The sequence below is a fragment of the Camelus dromedarius genome, chromosome 15 (assembly GCF_036321535.1).
Source record: "Camelus dromedarius isolate mCamDro1 chromosome 15, mCamDro1.pat, whole genome shotgun sequence".
Lineage (NCBI taxonomy): Eukaryota > Metazoa > Chordata > Mammalia > Artiodactyla > Camelidae > Camelus > Camelus dromedarius.
The window spans coordinates 13,564,077-13,582,302 of NC_087450.1; the positions used below are offsets into that span (position 1 = coordinate 13,564,077).

The following is an 18,226-nucleotide window of genomic DNA, read 5'->3' on the forward strand; positions in this document are numbered from 1 at the left end:
GTGGAAGTACTTCTGTGTATATATGTATGTATGTTTATATATACATACATATACACATACACACACAATGGACTATTTCTCAGCCATCAAAAGTATGAAACAATGCCATTTGCAGCACCATGGATGGACCTAGAGATTATCATACGAAGTGAAGTAAGTCAGACAAAGAAATAAGATGTCACTTGTATGTGAAATCTAAAAAATAACACAAATGAATCTACATACAAAACAGAAACAATCAAAGATGAGAAAACAAACTTACGGCTACCAAAAGGGAAGAAAGGGAGGAACAGATTAAGAGTATGGGATTAACAGATACAAATTACTATACACAAAATAATAAAGCAACAAGGATCTACTGTATAGCACAGGGAACTATATTCAGTATCTTATAATAATCTATAATGGAAACCGATCTGAAAAAAAATATCTATAACTGAATCACTTTGCTGTATACCTGAAACTAACACAATATTATAAGTCAACTATATTTCAACAAAATTTTTTTTTAAGGTTTTTTTTTTTTTTAAATGAACAATGGTATGATGTAACATACTTACCCCACCTCACTGTCCTGTTCTGCCCGGAGCATAGCAAGCCACTGCTGTTTATACACAGAGGACAGCCATTCTAAAATGTAAAAATAAATACAATAATAAGAATAATAATAAACATGAAAAAATAAAAAGGACTTAAAAATTTTAAGTAGTTGGTAAAATTGTTACCATTTTAAAACTCAAGTTTAAAACAGCAATAATTAAACTGGTAATTTATGTTTTACAATATGTTATACCAATATGGCTGAATGATTTTTAAAGTGGTAAATGTTATTTTGCTTTGCCTTAAGACAGACTCTACTTAGATTACATACATTTAAATCTCTAGTTAAAAGTATATTCTTGTATTTAATAGTTTCCTTTTCATAGATAATTTTCATCTGTGAGAAACATATCTAAAGCAGTATTTTTGTTTTTACAAGTTTTAATAGAAAACTAAAGAATGAATTGTTCCTTTATTAAATTATCTATAAACAACTAATTAATGAGAAATGAACCATCTCTAAATTATTAGATGAATCATGCACACCCAAAAAATAATTCTGACATATTATTTTTAGATAGTCATTTTAATTTAAATTATTCTAAATGGAATATAATAATATAGATATTTTCCCCCAATAAACAAATTTTTTGTACAAAATGATACTGTGTAAGCTGAAATTTTAATTATTTTATACAAAAATGTATTTATTAAAAACATAAGTAGATCTGGCTTAGCACCATATTTATTTTTCTGCTCTTATTTAGTTTTTTAAACTTTTAAGTTAAATGATTTCTCTATCTCTACTGAAAGGAAGGGTTTGAAAAACCCTAGTGCAATTAAAATCTGGATTTTTCACTTCTCAAGTCTTTGCCTGATAGAAGTATCCAGATGACTTGCACCGATTTCTTGGTGTCTTTCCTTAAAATTCTCTATAAATACACTTCTGAATGTTTCTTTCTCCCCAAATAATATTGTTGCTATTATAAGGAGTAACTGCTAAATATACAGGCCATAGACAAGTCATCTTCAGTTGGTAAAGACTAGTAGCTAGTGTGACTCAGAATACCTACACACATATTGTGTTATTTTACTTGCAATGTATTTGGATTTTTAAATTCCGTTTTATCATATTTTATTAAAAAAACCAAGCTAATGACTTCCCATTAAAATGATTTCTCAACCCGCTACTGCCTGCAGTTTGAAATTCACTGATCTTGACATAGAATATGGCTTTTTAATGATTCATTTATAAAAACGGAATGAAAGTGTTACACATTCATATTCTTTAGTATCACGAAGCTGTATCCAATGAAAACTTTTTAAAATTTTAGTTTCAACAACTTTGAATAATCTCCTTTAAAGCCAAAAGCATTTTTAACAAGTTAAAAAACATGGGTATACAATTTTGTCCATCCTTTCTTGCCTGAATCAAAAGAGTAAAAAGCCAAACTAGAAACCTTTCTGGTCACTGGTAGTTCACCCAGCAGCAGCAGCACAAAAATAAGTCAATTGAACACTAGTTCAAATTCAGTGTTTCAGGGAAATCCTTGATAAACTATAAGTGAAACAAGTCTTTCTGTACAGAGTTTTAATATGATTATATGCAGACACATCTCCAAAAGGCAGATACTCTAAGCAGAGTTTGCCAGGATCGTTTTTGGTAGAGTGAGTGTTCAGTGGAAAGATTCTGGAAAAATGCCTTCAAGAAACTTCCACTCAGTGAAAACAAGTTTAAGTACTTATTTTAAATTTTATCAGACCAAAGTCCAAAATAAAAAGTCACAGAGGCACATAAAGGTGGCATTTGACAGTGCCATGAATCAGCAGCTGCAGATCTAATCTCAGCAGTTTTGAATGTGAACGCGGTATTTTTCCAGTAGAATAAATGAGGTAAGTCAGAATGAATTTACTTAGATTATTCTCTTGTCTTACACTAAGAACATGGGGAAGGGCACCTCCAAAAGCATGCTATTTGAAAAATGTCTGAGATTTACAAAACTTTAAAAAACAAACAGAAAGATAACTTGCTCAGTATTTTATTGTTTAAACGAAAGAAAAAGTGTATATGCAGATATATACACATACAAAAATCTACTCACAACTGGTAAAGCTTATAGTAAAAAAGAGCCTACCGGTTAACTGTTACATGAAACATGTAAGTCAGATGTAGATACTGAAGGTGAAGGACAAAGAGTCTACATAATAAAAAAATTCCTAGATGGATAAATAAAATAATTTGCACAGAGCATCTAGGTATAAAATATTAATAGAAAATTGTGGAAAAGTTTGGCTAAAAGAGACTCATGTATAGTAACATAAATCTAGTTCCAAAAGATGAAAAATTTACTGTACTGAGTAATCCAAAGCTATTTTCTGAATAAAACTAATTACATAGATTTAAACGCTTTTTCATTTTAAGTAACTTTTTTTCATAAAACTCATACTGCTTTAACAGTTATCATCTCTATTTACCTTACAAAAATATCAAGCATTAAGTTTTCCCATTATTCCCACAACAGTAATTCCTTATACAAAAAGTTACAAGAATAGCCATTTTCTTGCCCATAATGCAAAATAAGGGGGAAAAAAAAAATCTATTTCATTACTTTGTTATCAAGAGCTAAAAAATTTAGCATACTCAAAAGAATGGTGATTCGGTTACTGCTTACGTTTCTACAACTGGACATATAAACTTAAAGAGATTAGACACAGTAGAATTTTTTTCAGTAACCAGTAAGATGTAGTGAAAAAAAATAAGGGCTCTAGAATAAGAAAGACTTGAGATTACATTGGAGCTCTGCTTCTCACTAGCTGCGTGACAGGATAGTTATACTTCACTTCATCTGTAAAATGGGGACAACTGCCTTGATAAATTTCCAAGATTATCTTACTTAATAGGTGTTAAGTGCATAATCTGGTGTGTTACCTGGGACACTGCGAAGAATCTACACACATTTGTTTACTTTTCCTCCTCTCCTTTAAAGTTCTTAGGATAGGGGCTAGAATCTAAACTTATCTGATAAGAGTAAACGCAGTATTAGGCCATAAGTAAGCGAGTATGTTTTAGAAAACAAGTTTAGTTCACACCAACTGAGTGCCTACCTGTCAAGCACTGTACTATGTCCCAGAGAGAAAAAGATGAACAACATATGGCCCTCATAGTCCAGCCAGGACACAGATATATTTTGTACTACAGTAATCTAGCAAGAGATGATGATGACATCTTAAACAAGGGAGTGCTAGTAGGCAAAAAAAAGGAGGTGAGTCTGAGAATTATCTATGAAAACAATCTACAGGACATGGTGAATGGACGTGGAGGAAGAGTCTGAGGAGGACAGGATGACCTCCAGGATTTTGCTATTTTTGTGAGGCTGGGTGGGTTACTAGTGACGTTGATACAGGGAACAGGGGAAGAAAAAATGTAGGGACTGGGGCTGGAGGGCAAAGTTATAAGTACTGTTTTGAATAGATGAACTAAAGCAAGTTATAGGTGGCTAGACAGCAGTTGGACATCCAAGTATGAAACTCAGGGGAGAGGGCAGAATTGGAATCTTTCAGTAAGTCATATGAATGAAGGAAGTCACTCTGGGACACTATACAGAATGAAAAGATCAGTTGGCCAAGGGCACCCTTAGGAAGTTAAAATGTGGGCAGAATAAGAGAAGAAGCTTACAAAAGCAAAAGAGGAGGAATGGTCAGAGAGATAGGAAAAGAAGCAGGAGAGTATAGTAGTTGTAAACTAAAGCAGTACTGTGGAGAATTTCAAGAAAAAACTAACATGACATAAAATGCTAGAGAAGTTAAAATAAGACTAACAAGAGGTCACTAAATTTTACAAACAGGACAATCCTATCTTCTGCTAGAAAGTTTCAGTGGAACAGTGGGGACAAAAGATAGACTGCAGTGGGTTGAGAAATGCCTGAAAGGTGAGGCGATGGAGACAGCAACTGCAGACTGCTCTGAAGAAGGTGACTGTGAGGGAGAGGAGTGGTTACTACGAAGGGGACTCAGGGTCAAGGCAGGGGGAGGTTTGTTTTGTTTTTTAATAAGAGATTTGATTGTATTTATAAGCTGAGGGAGGACAGGTGGGGAAAGGTTGAAAATCCAGATTATTAAATGACAGCTTGAAATTCCAGAACAGGAAGTGATAGGATTATGAACACAGTAGAAGGTTGGCTTAAATAGGAAGGGAGCACCCCAGCTTCTGGGGATGGGTCAGGAAGGTCAGAGGAAGAAGACTAGGAATCTGAACAAATTTTTGCCTGATTACCTAAAATTTATATAAAAAAAGGAGAGTTCCCATACTGACAGTGGAGTGATTGGAGAGGAAGCTTGAACAGGGTGGCAGAGGTCTGATACATAACTGCTAAAGCAGATCAAAGAGGAGTGACCAAGTGAAGGAGCGTAAAGAGTCCCAAGGTCCAAGCTTAGCACTGAAATATGCTCGTAGAGGCATCATTACAGAAGTTACAGAATGCTCTGGAGCAGTGCTCAGCACAGAGCAGAAGCTATAGGAACAAAGAAGGTTTACTTAAGTTTTAGAATTCTGTCAAGTAGGAAGACAAAGGCAATCGTGAGAAAGAGTGGTTCAGATGATCTACTGTGAAATCCAGGCTGGAAAGGAAGAAAAGGCAGGGAAGTCTGAAAGACTGGCAGAAACTGGAGGGCTTAAAATGGACTGGAAATCAAACAATAGTGTAAAAGGAATGAGTCTATGAACATGTTAGAAGTTCACAGAGCCTGAAAACTACTGGAATTCTGATGCTGAAAAATTCTGGGTCACAATAAGATTCATAGGTGGCAAGTGGTTAATGATCAGCAAAGAAATGTGTTATAGGAGTTGAGGTCAAATTACTAGGGGGCTAGGGTATTAAATGGAATGATAACACGGACACATTATGTTACTGAACAGGGGTGGAGATGCAGACAGAAATCAAGTGTCCAAGTCTTAAATGAATGTAGAAGAATGACTAGGGGTTAGAAGAGAAAGACTAGAGGGTGAGGTGGATCATATGCAATAATGATTTGGAAAGGGCATTGAGGGGTTGGAACCATGACTACTTGGCCTGCCAACCCTCTGTCAGCAAGGTGTCTTAAGAGACAGAAAGAATATGAAAATAAATACATGTACGTATATGTATGAATGAAACATTATGCTGTACACCAGAAACTGACACAGCATTGTACATTGACTATACTTCAATAAAAAAGAAATTAAAAAAAAAAAACTAGAATAAGGAAAAAAACCCCAGAAAATAGCAAATTTAAGGAGTGTTAACAGAAAAAGCAGTTATGACCTTTAAATAATACTTCCAAAGTCTTTTTAAAAAGTCTGGTCCAAAATAATGTACTAGTTAAACAAATTAAAGAACAATCACATTGTAGAATACTATACATTTAAATGTTCTGAAAAGTATTTAATGATATGGGAAAATACTCACAATATATAATGTGAACACAGAAAATTATTTATATGGTATGATTCTGCTTTGGTATAAAAATGTATACCTTATTGGAATTAAGGATAATTTCTATTTTCTTCATTATTCTTTTCTATGATATATATTATTATTATAATCGGAAAGATGTTACTTAAAAATCATAATTTCATCATATTCTTACCTGAAGGTACTAGAGAATCTTGTTCAATAATTCTTGCCGAGGCCAAATCACTGATAATATACTGTAACCGTAAATGTCTGAATACTGACACAAATGGTTTTCCTTGCTCAGTTTCAAGGAAGGCCATACCTTCACAATCTGTTAAAAAAAAAAAAAAGTCAAAACCCCACCCCCAAAAAACCAGCTTAAATTGAACAGCCGTTCTTTTCAAATCAATTTATTTATTTATTCCTAAATGTTTTTAATGGGCAGGGACACACACACACACACACACACACACACACACACACACACACGTCTATTAGAATACAAATAAGCTAGTTTCAAAATTTTCAAGGATTTTATAAACTTCATATATGTAGATAAAAAACTTGGGGGGCTTAGAGAAAAGCCCCAGGATATTAACTTTGGTCCTAATTAGACCCTTAGGCTGGGAATTCAACTGAAACCTTTCTGGGGTTTGGAGCTGACAGAACACAAGGTGAGAAAGGAAGGCTTGAGAATGGTGGTTAGGGTATCTTTCCAGAATTCCTTTCCCCCAGGACTGAACAGTCCAGTGGAACTCTTGAGTCCAAATGCCTCACTCAAGGGTCTTCATAAGAATCACAGGACATGCAACATCTCTTGGGATTCTTCTAATTTATGCTTTAGTTACATGTGATGAACACTACTCAATACATTCATTCTCTACAAAAATACAAAATAAGATACAAAGACAGTGTAGCTATGGATTTGCAACATATGGGTAGTATTTATTGTTAAAATAATTTGTTTATGAAGAATATGAATATTTTTTCTTTTATAGAGAATTCAAGGCTATTTCTAAAGACAGTTACTCTCAGTTGCACTCCAAGGTGCTTTCACGAGTGGGAAGGAAAGGTCTGGAGTTTCTGCTATCACGCAGGGACCTGTACATAAGCCCTAGCCTGCTTTCTGATACAAAGTATACCCATGGGAGTGGACTCAGCCCTGTTGCGGATAGCAAATAAAAGTTGAGAGTTAAGACTGTAGACTGTCTCAAACTACATTCCATATGGAATACAGGTTTGCTGTAAACCAGAAAGGTGTTGCCCACTAAAGTAATTTTTTCCTCAAAATTGCAAAAAGACAAGTTAATCTAAAGAATTTTCACACTTCTCAAGTTTTTATCCCATATATTTTTTGTATTCCTTTGATACCTGCCTAAAGTCAAAGCAAACGAAAGCAGTGAGCTCATTAAAAAGATTAATAGTTAACTTTGATTATCTACATAATAGCCATGTAACTGTGGATTTTATGTCATCTTTTTTTTTTTAAAAAAAAATAACATTAGCTCTAGTTCATATGTGGAATTAAATGTGTAAATATCATGGGTTGTATTGAGAATACACAATGTACTTACAGGTACTGATTCCATCACATGAGCAAGTTATAAAAATCTAATTCTAGATTGTCTCATAGAGAGGGGGGGAGGGTAGAGCTCACTGGCTAAGAATGTGTGCTTAGCATGCATGAGGTCCTGGGCTCAATCCCCATTACCTCCATTAAAAATAAATAAACCAACCTAATTACCTCCTCCCACCCCCCCAAAAAAACCCATATAAAAACCTAGACTGTCTCATAGAAATCTGGAAATTATCCCATGAAACCTCTTCTTTAAGGGCATGCAAGATATTGCCTCATTTACTTTTGTAAGAATTTATAGAATTAAAAAAATGTTTCAAAGATTCTAGCTGACCAAATGCGGCCATACTAATGGCACCAATGGCACCAGCCAAATATCAGTAGCAATCCATACGTACAACTGTGCAGAAAAATTTCTAAATTTCTATTGTTCTCATAGTCCTAACCCATATATATCTGAAAAGTCAAATAATCAAGAAGATCTAAGAGAACTATATTACAGTATAATGGGTGAGGGGACCATGAGTGATTTTTTTGGTCTTACTTCCTGAGTATTCATTACTTTTATAATTTAAAAACTGTTTGAAATAAACTTATAAAGTCCTCACTGAAAAACAAGGGCATTAGACATACTGCCTTGTGCAAGAAAGGTTTCCCTGAAATGTCATCTTAAACTGTGTACTTTCACATCACTGAGGCTGGGACGGAGCTTGCAGTGGGAAAATCAGAAGAGACCATGGCTTCCTATTCTAGTTTCTGCCACTCAGGCTACAGAGTAATTTCTCTCCTGATGGACTGCTGTGGTTAATCCAGCTGGAGCTCAAATGAACCTAAATTTATGTCAACATTTACCTAACACCTGCTGGTTCCATTGAGTCCCTTTGTCTTTTTAGCTTCTCCACCTTCCTTGTCTTTTTCGGTTTTTAATCTGTTTTTTTCACTTAAATTTTCTCATCTACTTTTTTCCTTTATAACTTCTCAAATCCTTATTAAATTGCCATAGTGTGGCCCTAAAGTATAATTTAAGACAGAAGTTTAGCATTTTGTTCTTCAAGTAAATCAAGTTAAGATTTTACTGATTTTACACATTTTTGGTTCATGAGCTTGAAGGAAAAAAATTAGCTAGGAAATCCTACTACATAAAATAATTCTACAGAATTTATTTAACAAGACAAAAGTGCACTTAACTTTAAAATTCAGAACTTCTATTCATCAAAAGACATCTTTTAGGGGAGGGTATAGCTCAGTGGTAGAGTGCATGTCTAGCATGCACGAGGTCCTGGGTTCAATCCCCAGTATCTTCATCAAAAAAAAAAAAAAAAAAAAAAAAGGAAATTTAATTACCTCCTCCCAGAAAGTAAATAAATAAAAATAAACATTAAAAAAAAAGAATTCAAAAGAAGACATTAAAAAAAGACATCTTTAAGAAAGTAAAAACGTTTACAAACAGGGAGATACATGCAACATTTACTTATGACAAAGCACTGGTCATTAAGGATATATAAAGAATGCCACAAATCAGCAGCGGGGGTAGTGGATTATGAGAAATCTCTGTAACACCTTCCTGTTAATTTTGTTGGGAATCTGAAACTGCTCTAACAAAAGTCTTAAAATAAAAAAAAAGAATGCCCACAAATGAGTAAGAAAAGACAAATACAATATTAAAATAGAAAAGAGACTTGAACAGATATTTCATGAAGAGGAAACATATGGCCAATGAACACAAAAAAAGCTGTTTAGTCTCTTTAATTTTCAAGGAAATGAAAATCAATACCATAATATAAAATAGCTCAATAACAACAAAAACAAGGTATGTTTTCAGCGCTGTGCTGGCTTGCTCATATGAGCTGACGGTACGCATTTCTTTCCAACTCTGCACTCGGTGGTGTCAGGTTGGAGCTTGAAATAAGCCATGGTGGGAGAATGTGTATCACAAAAAATTTTAAAATGCTACAGGTAGATGATTATTTTTTCAGACAGCCAGCTTACCAGCATATCACCATGATACAAATGTATGTTAAGACATATGTGCAAAATGCAGTAATAGTATTTTTTAAAAGCAAGGGAATAATGAACACAAAATTCAAGATAGTGGTTGGAGAAAGTCTAAGGGACACAATAGGAAAGAAGCATGAATTGACTGAAGTTATTAATGTTCTAGTGCTTGAAGTGAAGTCAAATAAAGATCAGTTCACTGAGGGTCAATAAATTACTAAAAATAAATGAAAATGGTGGCCATATATGGACCAAAAATGACAGCGAACTAAGAAAATCATGAATTAAGGATTATGACTTTTATGCACTTCTTTGCACCTGTGGGCCATTAAAATTTTTTTCTAAATCTGTTTTTTTTTTTTAAATTGAAGTACAGTCAATTACAATGTGTCAATTTTTGGTGTACAGTAGCCATGGAAGCAACCTAAATGTCCATCGACAGATGACTGGATAAAGAAGCTATGGTATATTTATACAACGGAATACTACTATGCCATAAAAAAGAATAAAATAATGCCCTTTGCAGCAACATGCATGGACCTAGAGATTGTCATTCTAAGTGAAGTAAACCAGAAAGAGAAAGAAAAATACCATATCACTCATATGTGGAATCTTAAAAAAAAAAAAAGAGGACACTATGAACTCTTCTAAATCTGTTTTATCCAGCCTCAGTTTTCTCAGTGTAAATGAGGGGGTGAATCAGATCACTGCTAATGTCTTCTCCAGCTCTAAAATTCTCTAGGTTTATAAGTAAGTCAGGATCTGATTTTAATTAAATTTCAATTGAAAAAAGACTTCTCAATAAATATTTTAGGCACACCTTTTCTCCTCTTAGAAAACCAGACATCTGTTTCAGTCAAAAGCTGTTTTAAAGATCCATTCCAAGAAGGCACAAGTTGAAGGAACATCCACTGGATTAAAAAAATAAATAAGAAAAAAAATTATAAGACTCCATTATTTTATGATTTCACATTTTCAAACTGCTTCCTTAAAACATAATATCTAAAAAATTTAATTTCCATTTTCCAAGCAATTGAAAGGAGAACTGTAACATGACATGCTTACAAGTTTTAAATTCACCATGGCATTAGTCATGGTCCAATGAGAAAAACTAGATGAGTGTATGATAAGGAATAAGCTAATTCCTGAAAAGTACTTATCATCTTAAATACACTGTAGTTATAATATTAAAAGGGTAAATGTATGTATGTGTATATATATTATATTAGCAATTACATACTCATTTATTCTACCCACCAATTAAAAATTCAATGTTACTACATATTATGTGAGATTATAAAAGAAAGAAATTAAATATGGGAAAAAGGAGTTTCTTATTGTGCTGTTTTATTGCTGTTGAGACAGTATGCAGAGTAGTTAAGAGCATGAATTTTTTTAAATCTTGGCCTTATCACTCCATAGCTAGGGAAATTACCTAATTTCTCTGGGCTTTAATTTCTTCATTTGTAAAATGAGCATGATAATATGTCTACATCAAGGACATTAAAAGAATTAATATGTGTAACATACTTGGAGTAGTGCCTGGCACCTAGTAAGCCTTAATCATCAACACTGGTATAAAAGCAGTTACAACAGGGAATAATGAATGCTACCAGTGGCTCAGAGGTGGAAACGGGCTGTTTACCCTCCTTTAATGATTGGTTAACCCAGTTATAAACTTCCTGGAGGAAAAACAGTATTAGAATCTCATCTCTAGCAAAAAACCCAAACCAACCCAGTGCCATAACCTAGAAGGTGTCTCATACCCAGATTTCACAACCATGTTAATGTAGACTCCATGCCAGGGACAAAAGGTTAAAGGTGAACCGATGCAGCGGGAAAGGCAATGGACTAGAACTCACAGACCTGGGATCTGCCTCAAGTGTGCCACTCAGTAACTGCAAGAAGTCTAAGTCTGATCATCTACAGAACAAGAGCAATAGCCGATTTAATTCTTCAGAGAGTTGTGAAAATAAAATTATATTAAAAATGTTGAAACCTTTCAAGAAGATGAAGTGAAACATATGCCTGAAGTACAAAAGACCTTTACAAGAGTTTCAACATTTTCTAGAAAAAGCATGTGTGAAAATTTCATCATCAAGTTATTAATCAGCTAAAGCTCAATTCTGAAAACCATATAAAACTTTTAACATTTCTGATTATGTAAATAACATGTTAACTGTTGAAAAAAAACTGGAAAAACAGAAACATATTCCTAGGAAAGAAAAGTATAAAGAATACAATTAAAATCATTCATGATACCAACTCCATAAACATAAAGACTTTTTAACATTTTGGCATATTTCCTTTTACGTTTCGTACATCTATAACCATGCCCTTATCACTGGACACTAGCTGTTTCCAGTTTTTCACTATTATAAGCAATGCTGAGGGGATGTCCTTACACATACTACATTACACCAATACCTTTTTAAGGGCTGTGTATACATCCATTTCCACTTGCATCACAAATAAGTTAGATGAACCAATGAGTTGTTTCATGACATTTATACTAGAAAAGATAAAATAGAAGTAGTGAGCTTCTCTGCATGTACCAGCTAAAAGATCCTGGTGGAACTGAAAACTTTAAGTCTTTTTATCAAAAGAAAATGTGGAATTAAAAATTACATCAGTCTTTTTGCCTAGGACAAAGAATCTTGGACCAAAACAAACTATCTGAACACAAAGATACTTTTAATTCAGATAGTCTGCTGTGAAAGGTCTTTTCTTGAACTGATAGGGAAGCAAAGAGCAATGCTCTGCTAACTAATTAAGTTAAAAGCAAGGTCCTAGTAAGATCACTTTTAGTATGCTCTGATAAAGTGGCAGCCTTCTTCGTTTCCCTTTCCTCCCCATTTAATGTAAAAAAAAACAACAACCAAAAAACCAAGAACAAAACCCAAAAACGACAAAAAAAAAAAACCCAAAACTTGTCAAAATTCATTGAAAGAGACATATCTTCAAAGCAACCTTTCACTTCTAAGCTTAAGAGAATTGCTTAGTCATAAAACCTCTTTTTATTACTATTAAGGAGAGTAAAATCAAATTTAGAATGCCAATGACATCACTAGCCATTCTCTCTTCTTTTTTCCTTTTTCTTTCCCTCCTTTAAGCCATGAAGAGGCAGAAGAGCATCTGGGTTCTTAAGATGACCACTATGATTTATCTTCCTTTTGATAAAGCTCAGTAAGAAATTAAAAAAGAGAAAAAAATGTTTCAATGACTTTCAAACTAAACATACCACAGAGCTTTATGCCTTGAGAAATTATTACGTGATAATTTTTTTGTAGCACAATGCTTCTCAAACTTTTCTACAAAAGTACCTCTTAAGGGCCGAGGAAAGAAAGGACCCAGAAATCTAGGAGCAGGCTAGTCATAAAAATAACACTTCTATTAAATTTTTTATTTCATCTTCTAAGTCCAAAGAAACTTGACATCTATTTCACAATATATTTAAACATAAAAATATTTACTTCTTTCCTACCCCTTCCCACATCTCTGAAAAAAAAAAATCAGTAAAACTGACATCCCAGTAAGCTATGTGATGTTAAGCCTTTGGTTTCATACATTTCCATCAGAACACCACACACTGCCAGGGACATCTGTACCCTTGTCTCAGAAGCCCCACTGTCAAGGAAGTGCAAGCCTCAAAGTGACTGAATAACCTAATGGCCTTTAAAAGTTCATTCCCACCTCAATTTCTCAGACCCATCTCAAATATGTTAGCTCCATTATTACAAATAAGCTCCTTGAGGGCAGAGATCACGACATATGCATCTCTGCTTCCTTCACAGCCCTTAACAGAGAACCTTTCCACATAGTAAACATTCAGGAATTATTTGTTGAAGGAAGGAAGGAATATAAGCAAACTTAGTTCAAAAGGCCCATTTAATTGTGAATTTAATTTCATTAGGCTTATTAACAAAAAGTTTAAAATAATTTCCTCAAACTTAATTTCTCAATGGTAAAAGATGGTTTTTAAAATAAACTTTAAGATTCTCTAAGAGCCCAGCAAAAGTGAGGTAACCCTGGAAACTCCACACTTTTACAGCAGAAATGAATTTTTCTATTAAAACTGGTTAAAACAGTAGACTAAATGTACATTGTATCATTTACAACAAAGAAACTTGTATAGCATTTTTTCAGGTCATGGATGTAGTCAAGATACCTTTCATTAAATTGTTCACTTTTTCATAAGTAATATATTTTTGTTTTATACAAAAATGTCTTGCATACTTTAACAAATGAAAAACATTATTTTAGATGATTAATTACAAAGTTATTTAAAATTCAAATACCTGAGTTCTTTAAAAAGTTCAACATTCTGGTGAGTCATCAAATTGTTTAGAAGCCATTCAAGGCATCTGAAATTAAAACATGGAATTATTACATTATATACCATATATTTATGATTTACTAAGTAGGACTTACAGCTAAAATAAAAACAATATTAATCTTGCTAGGATATGCTCAAATTTTTAAATTTAACAACTAGAAATTTAGTATTGTTTTTGTTAGCAGTTAGTAAGGAACGATTCCCTTCATATTAGTAAGAGCATTTCTAATTAAGAAAACCTCAATTTCAAGTTTATTTTAAATGGTTTATGAAGGGGTTTACATACTTCTATTACCCTCTTTATAATTTGAAAATGAGGACTTCAATTCTCAAGAGTTAAAAACACTGCCAGTAGTTGCACTGATACAGTCAGCCCTCGGTAACCGTGGGTTCTGGGTCCGGGGATTCAACCAATTGAGAATTGAAAATATTGGAGAAAAAAAAAAAATCCCAGAACGTTCCATAAAGCAAAACTTAAATTTGCTGCAAGTCAGCAACTATTTACATAGCATTTACAATGTATATACAACTTTTTATGGAACAGTCACATTGTATTAGGTATTATAAGTAACGCAGAGATGATTTCAAGTACACAGGAGGATGGTTATTTGCAAGCACCACATCATTCTATATAAGGGACTTGAGCATCCGCAGATTTTGGCATCCACTCGGGTCCTGGAACCGATACCCTGCGGATAGTGAGGGGCGACTGTAATGGCTATTATGCCTACTACTTAAAAAAAAACTTAATTGAAATGAACTTTTTAGAGTGACCATAGTTTTTATAAGCATGTATATAACCCACCCACTGTCACTTGCAGAGACTACACTTTTGAGGAATTTACTAATTAGTCCAAATGTAAACAGGGACCTTCTATAACAAATTCTATTCTTCCTTTCTATTCTTTCTTTTTCATAGCTACACATTCTCTTAAAGAAACCAGGTCAGCCACATTCCCAAAAGTGGGATGAGAGGAAAAACAAGAAAGGTGACTCACTTTTTCTTTACAGAATCTAATCCATAGGTCCCTGCTGACGTGTAATAGCCACATACAGTTTTCACATTAATTGTTTCCTTCATGGTCTCACCACACTGCTGTATTAAACCATCCTGTAAATATAAATAAGCACTGGAAATGCCCATTTCACATGGGAAAAATTAGCTCTGAATATGTGCTTTTACATATTAAAAAGTAAAAAAAAAAAAAAAAAAGGAAGAAAGAAAGAAAAGAAAGAAAACTCATTAAGTGCAGCAAATCTAATTTTTTTGATAAGCCCAGTAAAAATACCTAAAAAAATCCAGTAAGTATTCAACTAAGTACTTAGAATTGAAAAAGTGGAAGGAGGGGCAAAAACAGTAAGATAGGGATGAATATTACTATTCTCTTTCTTTCTCTGAGGCCTTTGCAAATTTAAGCAGCATTCTGTCTTGTTTTGGCTGTTCTTTTGAAATTAAGACCTCTTTACATAGTCACATGACCATGTGATGGGCTAGGCAAGTAAACAATGCGAATCATTGGGAAGTTTTTATTAAAGTTTAAAATACCTATCAATACCTAAGAAATGCATCTAAAACAAATATATTATTGTTTTAAACTTACATTGAAATTTTAATCTAAAATACTTGTACAGAAGATTTCAAATAACTATTTAATATATGGTAAGAATATTACCATTTTTTACTCAAGTTTTTGAGATACACTCCTCATGCAAGTGTATTACTGTTAAATAGTTAAGTCAAAGATAATGCAGAAAGTGAAATTAGAACAAAACCAAAAAAGGATTAAAAGTTAAAAAATAAGGCATAATTACTGGAAGTAAGTATTGAAAGGATCAAAACATTTTAAAAATCAGATTACTTCAGCCAAGTATATTTAGCAAGCTATTAACTAATACTTCAAATAAATCAGTATACAAATGTCACATAAAAAGAAATTTAACTTTTTTAAATGATCAATACAAAATGTTGACTCCGTTGGGACTTTAAACTTACCTGGTCCTTCTAGACTCCTTCCCTTTCCTTTTAACATCTCATCGGTCACCAAGTCTAGTGGATTATCCCCGCTTAACCTCCCCGGTGTCCAGTTTTTCCTCTCCACAATTTTTGCTACTGGCCTCATTTAGACTCTCCCTTGGATTACTGCAATAGCTTTTACACTCATCTTTCCTTCAGTTCATCCTTTGCATTGTTCAAAATTCCCCAAAGTACTTATACATAAAGCCTCAGCTTCTTAAAAGGAATAGAGGGACTTTCGTGAACTGGCCTCTGCCTCCCTCCCCCCAGCCCTTCTTATATTCTATGTGAGATCTATGTTCCACTCAGATTCTCCAACCCTCCATTGTTTCATATTTCTAGGTCTTAAGTTTACTGTCTGAAATGTTCTTCCTGTCCCTTTCTTCTCACTTCACAAGATAAACACATTTTCAGTTTTTAAGACTCACCCTCAAACACAACTTCCTTCTTTGACATCCCCAGGTTAAACCAACCACTTTGTGCAGCCACTGAATCACGCAGAAAGTGCATCATCATACCTATAACACTGGACAGCTCTTACTTTCCCTTTGGGTCTGTATTATCTACCCTCCCTCCCCCACTCTACACTCCCATTATATTGCGAGCTTCTTGAAGGTGGGGATTATATCGTAATTTATTTCTGGATCTCTATGACTAGCTTGACACATTGCTCAATACACTTCTGTTGAATGAACAAATTTCCGTCACTCTACCAATAGATTACATACATTTAGATGGCTTATACACAATTACTTCATAAATTAAGAAAACATTTACACAGTTAAGCACTCAATGTTTTCCAAACCCATGAACTAAATGAATTAGTAACCATAAGCCATCTGCTTAATAACATCAAGAGAAGTCATTAATCAACAGAAATCTGAAAATGGACTTAGACAAGTACATTCTTTTCACATTATAGTCATTCTAAGATACCTACACAGAAATAGCTTGCATTCATTTTACACAAGCATCATGACCCCCCTCACTTGTTGTAAACTGCTTTTGGTTAAGCATTTTAAATGACTCATCACAAATGGAATACTTATATATTTCATTTTAAAAATTATAAAAAGCTAAGCTTTCTTATTGTTTTTGGAACAGATAACTTGAAGCAAAACTGTGATCCTTTTTATGAATAATGTGGATACTTACCAACTGCAGCATACAAGCTGCTGCCAAAATGGCAATAACTCGACTAGGTTTTATTAAGACATCATCTCGATACAGTGACCCAAATGCCACCTGCAGTGCTGAAAGCAAAAGTACACAGGTAGAACAAAATAACAATTATATTGTAAGAATATTACAAAAATAACAATGACCGTCTTCATACACTAAGACATATGTCTAAATCTAGCATGTAATAAAGGGATAAAATCAGTATCACTAACTAAACTGCTAGTAATGGTCATGGACTGATGGTGCTTATTTAATAACAATGTTATACATTTCCATTTTTCTACCAAATTGCACTAGGTTCTTCCATAGCTAATCTTAATTAAAGTTAGTGGTCAGAATCAAGACACCTTTGGAAAAAGTGTTATAAAGACATCCCTGAGTAGACCAGTCACTCAGTCCAAGTACACAGACCCAACGATGCTCTCCACCCTGGTGCTTTCAGTGTTCCACCACTGGGGAGTGCGGAGCAGCCCGTCCCTGCTCACGCTCCCCCAGACGCCTAGTTAAGCCTGTCCATCCTTCTCTCTACTGCCACTCTCATGCATGTCCTGCAGGATTTGCTTTATAAATATTCTTTTCTCTTTGCCCAAGACGTGAGTACTGGGTACTCCCACTTGAGCTATTAAAGAGGAGCAGGAGCACTGGAGTAGGAGTTAGGAGACCTACAGTCTGATCGAGGCTCACTGAACCGCTCTGAGACCTAAAATAAGTTACCTCAATCCCCTGGGCCTCATCTTCCTCATCTAAGGACCCTTATAGTTCTAAAACAATGCTGCCTACATGATTCATACACTTGTTCCCAGAAAAGGTCTTCATATATAGGGAACAATCAATGAATACTGTTTACTGCCTTTTCTATATAGTTGAAGTAAATGATCATTCTTTTTCTTCCTTCACTCTACATCCTTCATATGCCAGGCAGCTATATTTATAAATGTAGGCAGACTGATAAGGCCCACGTGACTAAATAAGACTACAGACAGGTAGAACACAACTGATAAACTATGGAGTAAATTAAAATAAAGCTGTCACCTTGGGGTGTTAAATGGAGCTTTTTTCTAGTCTACAAGGTTAGAAGAAAAAATATTTATTTTCTACCAAAAGAATAAAAAGATTATGTTTTTATGATTTTTGCATAAAAGTATTATGGT

General features: G+C 34.1%; 1 protein-coding gene across 1 annotated transcript in view; it reads right to left on the reverse strand.

Annotated features, from left to right (window-relative positions):
- The window catches only part of GMCL1 (germ cell-less 1, spermatogenesis associated), a 41,869-nt gene that overhangs the window by 15,590 nt on the left and 8,053 nt on the right, over positions 1–18,226 (reverse strand). Inside the window, exons 4-10 of the mRNA XM_010979884.3 lie at positions 17,049–17,146; positions 14,878–14,990; positions 13,842–13,907; positions 11,971–12,055; positions 10,364–10,454; positions 6,166–6,303; positions 561–630 (exon numbers count right to left, since the gene is read on the reverse strand). Of these exons, the coding sequence (XP_010978186.2) occupies positions 561–630; positions 6,166–6,303; positions 10,364–10,454; positions 11,971–12,055; positions 13,842–13,907; positions 14,878–14,990; positions 17,049–17,146 (661 nt within the window). The remainder of the gene's footprint in view (positions 1–560; positions 631–6,165; positions 6,304–10,363; positions 10,455–11,970; positions 12,056–13,841; positions 13,908–14,877; positions 14,991–17,048; positions 17,147–18,226) is intronic.